Genomic DNA, 9,807 nt, shown 5'->3' on the forward strand with positions numbered 1-9,807 from the left:
ATTTCACTTTGATTTTTACATAGAAATTATGATCATTAACACTGCTTGAAGGGAATAACAAATAATCAGGCTTTGTATAAAAGGTTTAAAACAAAGAAAGTTGATTAAAAAATTTTTAGAACAAATGAAATTTTTTTTAAAAAAATTATGTTTCTAGGTTAGCTATATTAAAATTAGCATTACAAATAAAGCAATTATTTTTAAATGCATATTAATTTTTAATGTAAAAATTAATAAATGGAGCAATTCTAAATATTTTGACATTTGCTACATAATTTTTACAGAAAATAGTGAGAATAATAATTTCAATATTAAATGTCCAAAATTGTTTCAATATGTAAAAAAATATTTGTGATATTGTAAATTATAAGGTATTTTCTTCAAGAAGTTTCATAATTTGTACGTAAGCTCTAAGAGAAAACAAATGATGTGAATCTTCATTCATGATTAAAAAGAACACTGAGAGACAAAAATAAATGCAAATATGCACAGTTTTACAATTAAATAATATTTTATTATAATATTTTTTTCTGTTCTTCAACATATCGAATAAAAATCTTTTGATCTGAATCAAGCATTTTCTTAGCTTCACTAAGTCCAACTATGTTTTTTAAAGGGATGAAATCATTTTTAGAAGCAACGATTGTACAAGTCTTTTGTTCACCTTTTCGTTTTGGATTTGAATCCAAGAAATAAAAGTTCACATCTTGGAAAAACCTTGGATTTGTGGGTGGTTGGTAAAAAAGTATGTGTTGTACACCCTTGATGTTATACCGATTATAGAAATGAGCTCGTTCAGTGTATAACATGAAGTGTCTCCAACCATTGAAGAAATAATTTCGTGCCTGAGCAACCTTTCCAGGTTTGGAATGTTCGCAGACCATCACGGCACTAAGTTCATTTTCACGGAAAAAGTTCCTGAGCCTCACAAAATCAAAATAACTTGGGATGTAAATAAGAGTTTGTACAAATTCCTTTTCTTTGAATTCTGGTAAGACTTTCTTTGTAAAAAATTCAAATCTGTCATCAATTTCACTTACAGGGTCTGTAGTGTCGAATAATTTGAAACACTGAAAAAAAAAAGTGGGTAAATAATTTAATGTAAAATTTCGAAAACAACTATAAAGCTGTCAGAAATAGACAACATAAATGTAATTTTTTAAATGTTAAACCTTTTTAGATTCAGATTACATTTCCAAGAGAAAACTTTAGTTCAAATAAATATAGAGAAAAAAAATGGAGTCATCATTTATTTAATTTATAGCATTGTTGTAAAAAAGACATTATACTTAAATGAAGAGTTAATATTTGAATAGCAAAAGATAAGATTTATATCTGAACTATCAGATTATATATTATATTTACATAATCTTGTACAGGAGAAATAGATCTGATATGATTAACTTTTTTTCATTAAAAATAAATATATATTCTTTATTAATTGAAAATTCTTTATTTCCATTCATATTTTAAAGATGGAAATATATATATATATTCCAATTTTGATTCTATTTTGTATAACAGCAAGTAAAATGGTTAGCAAGGTGCAAATATCTCATTTATAGAAAAAAACTAAAAACTCCATAAAAATAAGAAACATAATCTTTTCTAACACTCTTCAAGATAATATATAAAAAAAAAATTATTCAAACTTAATAAGGTTTTGGTTTGGTTTGGTTTGGTTATATTAACGTCCCGTTTGAAGCAACACTAGGGCTATTTTGGGACGGACCTCGTAATTTTGAACCACGGTCAGATGACGAGGACGACACCTGAGCTGGCACCCCCCTCTCCACACCACACCACACCAGCGGGAGGACGTTTGGTCATGACGGATTTAACGTGCAACTGACCCCCTTACACGACGGTTCTTAGGTGGAATCGGGACACGAACCTGAAACCCTCCGGTTCCGAAGCCGAGACCTTACCACCAGGCCACCGCGGCCCCTCAAACTTAATAAGATAGTATAATCTACAAACAAGCCTAAAAAAATATCTGAATTATTATTTTCAATGTGAGTAATAAAGAACTTACCACTCTCACAGTGTCGAATATTTTATTGATTCCAGGTGTCTTAACCTGAGTGAATGTAGACAAATATCCTTTATAATTGAAGCAGTAATTGCGAAAAATTGCACTTTCATAAAATCTCTGTTCTACAGAGCTGATGAGGACAGTCTGTCTGAAATATTTAGCATTTCCATCCAAAGCATACATTCTTACTCTAAAAAAATTACAGTCATGCGACTCTTTTGGCAAATGGTTGAAATCTTGTACGATATTCAGCAGGTTCACTAAATTTTGTTGATAGAGAACATTTGCCCTGTCGATTATTAAGATTTCAATAGAAGAAAGGTAGTCAACATCTTTGTCTTTCTTATCACCAGCAATTCGTATTAAACCCAGAGGAGATGTAATGATCAAGTCAGATGAATAGAACTCAGAATATAAAGTGACAGATTTGTTTTGAATGCGCAGTCCTATTTTAAAATCGTCATCAGTATTTCCTTTAAATGTTTCTTCATAGTCCTGAGGTTTCTTTTTTAATTTTTTCTTTTGTGGTGGAGGTCCATATTCTGTAATAAAACGCTTTTTATTCATCATCACACATTCTGGAAGTAAAGATTCTATGTGTTTGACAATTTGAAAACAGTCATGGCGAAAGGGTGCAAGTATTACTACAGTAGGGCGGACAAAGCCCTGATCCCTGTATTCTTCATCAGGATTTTTAGATAATTTTGAATTATGGTGAACTATTTTGGCTCTGGATTTCAAAATATGATTTAATATGTGCAATGTATAAACTTTCTGCATTTCTTCACCTTTTGTGGGAGTTCTTCGCATAAATATGAGATCTCGATAGTCAGCCAAAATGTTGTAAAAATCTATCTGAAATGGTGATAACTTTTTAGAAGACTTTTGCAAACCTTCTAACAAATTCTTTTTAAGCCCAAACTGTGAAAAATCTCGTAAATTAGCCAAAGGTTCATCCACGTTACTGCCATCAGGCTTTACATAAATGATGTCAGGAATATTAGGAAATGAACAAGGCTGAGGGTTTGACCCATGTTTAAATTCATTTGGTTTGAATTTATTTTCATACTCTACATGCTTTGCAAAAAGATCTGCAGCTGTTGATACATCTTCATCCTGTAATTCATCCTCATCCTGTAAATATTAAAAATTTATGCTTCAATAAAATAGAAGTCTTTAATTGTCCCACAATATAAACTATTCAATTAATAGTTTACATGGGAACTTTCTGTTTATAAAATATTTCAGGATAAATATTCAGAGTCTTTTTAAAAGTTAATTCTCTTTTTCTTTTAATTTTTAAATGGGGCATGTAAAAGTAACATTAAATTTTTAAGCATATAAAAAATATCACAAAAGTACTTAAAATATATTTTTCTAAAAATGCACTAATTACAAGAGTAAATTTTAAACCATGATGATATTCATCATGATTGTGAATAAATCACTCACTCAAATTTAGTTTACAAATAATACAAAAATATAAATCAGCAGAAATTATTTTTTTATTATAAAAAATACCATTGCTTGGTAACAGAACACTAGATTTATTATTAAATAAGATACACTTTATCTATTTTTAAACTATATTTCATACACTCTCAGTAGCATAAAGAATTTGGTTTTGGCTTCATGGGGTTTATTGGCACAAAATCCATTTTTGATTATGCTGAGCCAAACATATATGTGTCTTAAAAGATTGATTAGAAATCATGTTCTATGTAACAAACAGTGAATTTCTTTTTTTTAAAGCCTTTACAAAGAGGGAGCGACCTTATTTGCATAGACTTTAAAACATATAAAAGAACAAAATTTAAATGAAATATAAAAAAGGTAAAAAAAAAAAAAGAGGACAAAGCATTTTATGAAAGATGATTTTTAAAATAATGCAAGAATTAAAACTGTGAAGGTTTTGAGAATTTAAATGTGAGCATTCCATTAATATTGAAAATGTGCGCAAATTAGAAAGCAATAAAAACTTCAAGATTTACAAAATGATAATTTTTTTACAACATATATACATTACAAATGTTTTACCTTTTACTATTATAAAGATAAAAGTTAAAAACTAATAGGATTTAATTTTATGATGGAAATGTATAAAATTATTTTAATTTATTCAATTTAGATTAGACACTAATAGCCTAGAATAATAATTATGCAGAGAGATTTTTACGAGGGAGGGGTGGAAATATTTGAGGACATGGTTAATGGAAAAAGTACAAGAAAACTAGGAATTTAACTAAATAAACTGAAAGACATTTTCTAATATATTACAATTGTTTATATTTTAAAAACGATTTAAACTGATCACAATATTAATATTGTTATATATGAACTGAAAATTTTGTTTCTAAAAGAAAATTGTGTGAACTGCTAGTTGCAAAATAAATCGTAAATAGCATTAAACAAATACATCTCAATGAAATAAATATACTTGCCTCTGAAGAAATGTTGTCTTCAATTGAAGACACATCACCATCAGAGTCTGAAGCAGCATTCTCAGGCAACTCTCCTTTATCAGATTGGGGCTTTTTTATGGTTAATGTTTTGTTTTCACCAGAAGTAAAATCTGCATCTTCAGAAAATTCATTTTCATTAGATTCATGTTCTTTCTGAGGTGATGTTTCTTCTTCATCATTGAAAGGATGTGTATCTTTCGGATGTTCTTCCTTATCGAATTTGTCTTGCTTTGAAGGTGATGTTTCTTCTTCATCATTGAAAGGATGTGTATCTTTCGGATGTTCTTCCTTATCGAATTTGTCTTGCTTTGAAGGTGATGTTTCTTCTTCATCATTGAAAGGATGTGTATCTTTAGGATGTTCTTCCTTATCGAATTTGTCTTGCTTTGAAGGTGATATTCCATTTACATTAGAGGCAGAATCTATATCCTTAGAGGTTTCTTCTTCATCAGAAAGACGTTTCTTCTTGGGTAATGATTTCTCCTCATCAGTAACAGATTCTGATAAAGATCTCTTAACAGAATTATTCAACTGTTCATCTGCAATTAGAGGAATTGAATTTCAATTTCATTCATATTTTTGGAGAAAAAAATGGATTTTTTTTAAAAGAAACTTTACAGTAATTTTCAGTTAAAAACCATATTTACATATGGCATGTAAAAAAAAAAGTTTTTTCTTATAAATTAGTATGAAGGAAAGCAAGAACAGGTTATTTATAACTGCTTCTAATATTACATAAAAGACCTCTTTTTACATGTGATAAGCAAATACAATAAATTATAAAGAGAAATATCTTATTTTAAAGGAATAAAACAAAAGGGTACTTTTTCATTAGCCAGGCGCAAATATCGCTAATTGGGAACCAAACGCGAAGTTGGTGTAAGTCTATATTAGTTGGCGATTTTTCGCTTGCGCCCGGCCAACGGAAAACTACCAACAAAAACTCAACATTAAATAAATAATCAAATGTATTAACAACAACAACAACAACAAAAAAAAACAAACAGATTTTTACAAATTTAATTTTAAGAAAGTGTATTTAAGAATAGTTATTAGATGATTAGGTACAAATATTAAAAACAGATAGACTTGATTTAATCATTAGAATAATTAAGACATTTAAAAAAAGTAATGAGAATAATCTGAGAAGTCAGGCAAATCAAATACAATCTATGAATTTCCCCACAAGAAAAAGTATTTTTTTTTTTACTGGTTATTAAAAAAAATATAGTTTATTTTGTTTGCGATCCAAACTTCTACAGTTTATATATATATATATATATATATATATGTAACATTATTTGTTGTGAAGCATGATGCAGTTTGAAGACAGTGAAGATACTTTTAATTTTGTGACGTCGTTTTATTTCATTTTGAAGAAGCAGGCATATGTACAAGCGATGAGCACACAGAACGACACAGAAAAGGAATGAGGTAAAAGTCCTTGGACATTTTATCCCTGGTCTTATATAACTTATGATTTTGATAGGGAAAACATTTCTTCATAGTATTACGAGATTTACAATATTACGAGATTTCGATAGGGATTTTCGTTACACTCGTGGACAAGGTAGGGGAAACACAGGGAGATTTTTAAAAAAGAATTTGCCTGATCAGCGGTATTTTATCTCTTCACGTGCAGTGTGGGAAAGTTAGATTTTAGCTGATTCAACAGTTTAACAAAGCTTCTCTTGAATTAATTAAGTAGAGACAGTGGAATTGGATCATGAAATAAGAGAATATTTTTAGAATGAAGTTACTATGGGCTAATTCAGATAAAATCTTGAAAATTAATTAAATTGAAATTAGAGTTAAAATGTCATTATATATATATATATATATATATATATATATATATATATATATATATATATATATATATATATATATATATATATATATATATATATATACAAACACAAATACTAATTCTGAAATATTTTTAAAATTTTTTTTTTCAAATGTCTGTTTGAATTTAAACTATTCAACAAAAAATTAAAGAATAACAAAAAAAAAAAAAAAAAAAAAAAATAAAGAGGAATACAAACACAACAAAATACAAATAGAAATAATAATCCTTAAAAAAATGCCACTTTCCAAATATGCTCAATTTTAATAAATTTATAAATAGTTCTAAACAAATGGAAATATCTTTTCTTTTTCTTTCATTAATCAGACCTAGAAAATTTCCATACTAGTATTGAATTAAATTTGGCGGGAAATCGCCAAATGGTACCCGTCCCTAGAACTGTACCTAATTTATTAATACAAAAATGCGCTTCAAATTATTAAATATACATATTAGAAACTTTTAACAGTACTTAGTAATCTATGAAGATATTGTAGTAGGTCATACAACATATTCTATTTGGGAAAGAAAAAAAAAGGACATTTAGAACTGATATAGTACCAGCTTACTAGGAAAAATGGGTATATGAATACGGGATTATATAATAAATCAAAGCTGATATTTCAGAAATTCTATACAATTTACTACTTGAACTGACATTTTGTTATTTTTAAACACGCTAATTTTAAAAAGTATGTTACTAAAATGCAAAATAACATACCTTGAACACTTTCCATGTTGATCTTCAAACAATGTTTACCAAAGACAAACAGAAAAAAAAAATTAATCACTACCGATTTCTCTTAGAATCAAACTTTGCAATCGCATATCTAGAATCTTTCAACTTCTTTACCCACGTTGTTTTCGTGCGTGTTGTTTACCTTTAATAAGTACCTGTTGCCAAACCCAATAGTAATTTTGAAAACGTATTGTACCGCATTCAAATAACCACGTAATTTCTGAAATTTTTCTCTTTTATTTATATCGTTCTGGCGTAAATAAGAACTCATACCAAATCTCAAGGAGTTAGTAATTTAGTTCCTACTAAAATAAATTTCAATTCATTATTTTTATTGGATGAAATATCCATACTTACATTTTTTCCTGATTCGTAATTTTGTTACAACAGTTTTAAAAGATTAGTTTTGATATGCAAATGACTTCACTGATTTTTATTGCAGTTTTTCCGTATTTTTCAAAATACTAATGTTTAAATCAAATCTTTAAAAATATTAAATATCTCAAAAACAGGGTTTTTTTTCTCTCTTTTTTGAAATGCATTTTACTTTCATGTATTATCCATAGATGGCGCTCATATACACTTTATTATTATTATTTTTTGACTGGAAGACAAACGAATTCCCGCCCATTCCTTCTCCTTTGAAAGAAATTTCTTTGAATTTTTTTATATGAAGTTGCTCAGAAAGTAATTGCATTTTGAATGGAAAGATGCATATGCAATGCACTAAGTATCATCTCAACGCACACTTGAAGGTTGTTTTCCTGTCTGAAGCTAAATTAGCAAGTTGTTTCACGAATTGATTTCTTTCATATCATTTTACTTCTCGATTGCATTTGCCTTTCAACTCGAAATCTTTAACAGTTATTCTTAAAAAGTAAACCAATTGTGAAAATTCACAATGATATATAAAAATAAAATCAACTAATTTAAAGTAATAGGGCAACTAATTTTGTCAGAATTATTTAAGACAATTTTTAAAATCTTTGCTTTAAAAAATTGTCTTAAGTAATTTGCCTGCCACCTCACTGAATTTTTTTTCATATAAATTTAAAATCATAAAGCCTTACTACAAATTATAAAAATTTTCGTAATGTCCTTTCTATTTTTTTTTTTTTTTCTTCTATTAATCAGATTTAGAAATTAGCAATATGGCATGAAAACAAGAATTCTGTACGGATATTTTAGTGACACGAATTAACAAAAGAATTCAAAATATTTTCTTTTCGATGATATAGGTTTTATTCCTGAGCTATTTTCTTTTTAATAATTTTGTCATAAATAAACATTTAATTTTATTTATACTAAAGAAAATTCGACTCTTAATAAATATGCTTAACATATTTACTCCATAAACAAGAGATGTTTTAATATCAACAGGATTGTGCAAAAATAATTAAACCAGTGGGAGGGGTTTCTTCTAAACTTTCTCGTTTATTTCCAAATAAAAATGTTTATTCCTTCCCCTTTTGCGTAAAATCTATGCTCCTATTCGTATTATCAAAGTTTCATGCATTTGGATTTTGTGCTTCATAAAATAAAAATGAAAATCAAATAGGCATTTTGGACAACTTTTTCCCCCGTTTGCTTGAAATCTTAATTTGATGCATAGTTGCAAATTTGGTTAAAATATCGCATACCAAATTTCTTTTATTTAAGTCATGGCGTTTTTCTCATCGTGTTTACAAGCATGCGAAAGCATAGATCAACATCACACCACCAGGTGGTGTCATGTCGGATTACATTTTCGCATGTTGCAAACCAGATAGCAAAAAGGCAACGAACTTAGATAAATGCGGATAAACTATCAACTGTTGGACAGATTCGATTCAAAATTTGATTCACTTTTGCGGTTAAACTTGTCAACCAATTTTAACTGTTTAGCTCTTTGCATTTTGTAGTTAATGTATTCAGTTAGACTTTTAGTGAATAGATTTCATTCGAGATTGTATAGAAATCTGCAAATGTGATGCAAAGTACTCTCACTAAACATTTCATCCGTTTAACTCAAAGCATGTCTGCGTTATGGTTTTCGCAGACAGACAAGTAGAATTTCGAAAACGTGTTTTCCTCAAAGAGTTTCGCCAAAATTTCGTAATTGTACTTTTTGATAGTTTCAATATTTTCTCTTTGTATATTTCGTATACGTAAAAGTAAAAAATTGAGTATAATATTTTCATTTATTTGTGAATAGGTACTCGCATACTTTTACATTGGCTACTGCAAAGTTAGAAAATTGAAAAGTGATATGGATTTCCGGTTCGAAGCATTATAGCATGATAATGTTGTAGGCTTAATTCGTCTAGCTTTATATTAGATTAGATGCGAAAAATTGCTTTTAGTTATAGTAATAGTAACATGCACATAATAAATGCATTTAACATCTTAGCCTTCATGCCCGTTCATCATACGTGCATCTAATCATTATTTCTCAAACTTATGAGCTAAAATTAAATCATTCAAAGATTGTGTTAACTTAATTCTTTATTGGACCGGGTAGGGCAGCACATTCTCAAAATAAAAGGTATCATTTAATAAGATATAATAAAGAAAGCAAAATAATCAAAGGGTTAATAGGTTTTGAATGAAATCGTGTGTAAACAGCAACTTAAACCATAAAAAGCGGTTGTTAAATAAGACCGTTATTTTAAAAGAAAAGGTAGTAAGGAATGGAAATAAATACTGCAGAAAAATCTAATTTTTTTGTCATAACATCTTCGAA

General features: G+C 28.3%; 1 protein-coding gene across 1 annotated transcript; it reads right to left on the bottom strand.

The window, feature by feature from the left end:
- Positions 1 to 498: 498 nt before the first annotated feature.
- LOC129969605 (U3 small nucleolar RNA-associated protein 25 homolog) lies at positions 499 to 7,233 on the bottom strand. The gene is made up of 4 exons (XM_056084251.1): positions 7,068 to 7,233; positions 4,477 to 5,036; positions 2,036 to 3,169; positions 499 to 1,070 (listed from the first exon to the last, which is right to left on the bottom strand). Exons 1-4 carry the CDS (start codon positions 7,081 to 7,083, stop codon positions 516 to 518), a joined length of 2,265 nt encoding a protein of 754 aa, XP_055940226.1. The 5' UTR covers positions 7,084 to 7,233; the 3' UTR covers positions 499 to 515.
- Between the last annotated feature and the right edge of the window lie 2,574 nt (positions 7,234 to 9,807).

This window comes from Argiope bruennichi, chromosome 5 (genome assembly GCF_947563725.1).
Source record: "Argiope bruennichi chromosome 5, qqArgBrue1.1, whole genome shotgun sequence".
NCBI lineage: Eukaryota > Metazoa > Arthropoda > Arachnida > Araneae > Araneidae > Argiope > Argiope bruennichi.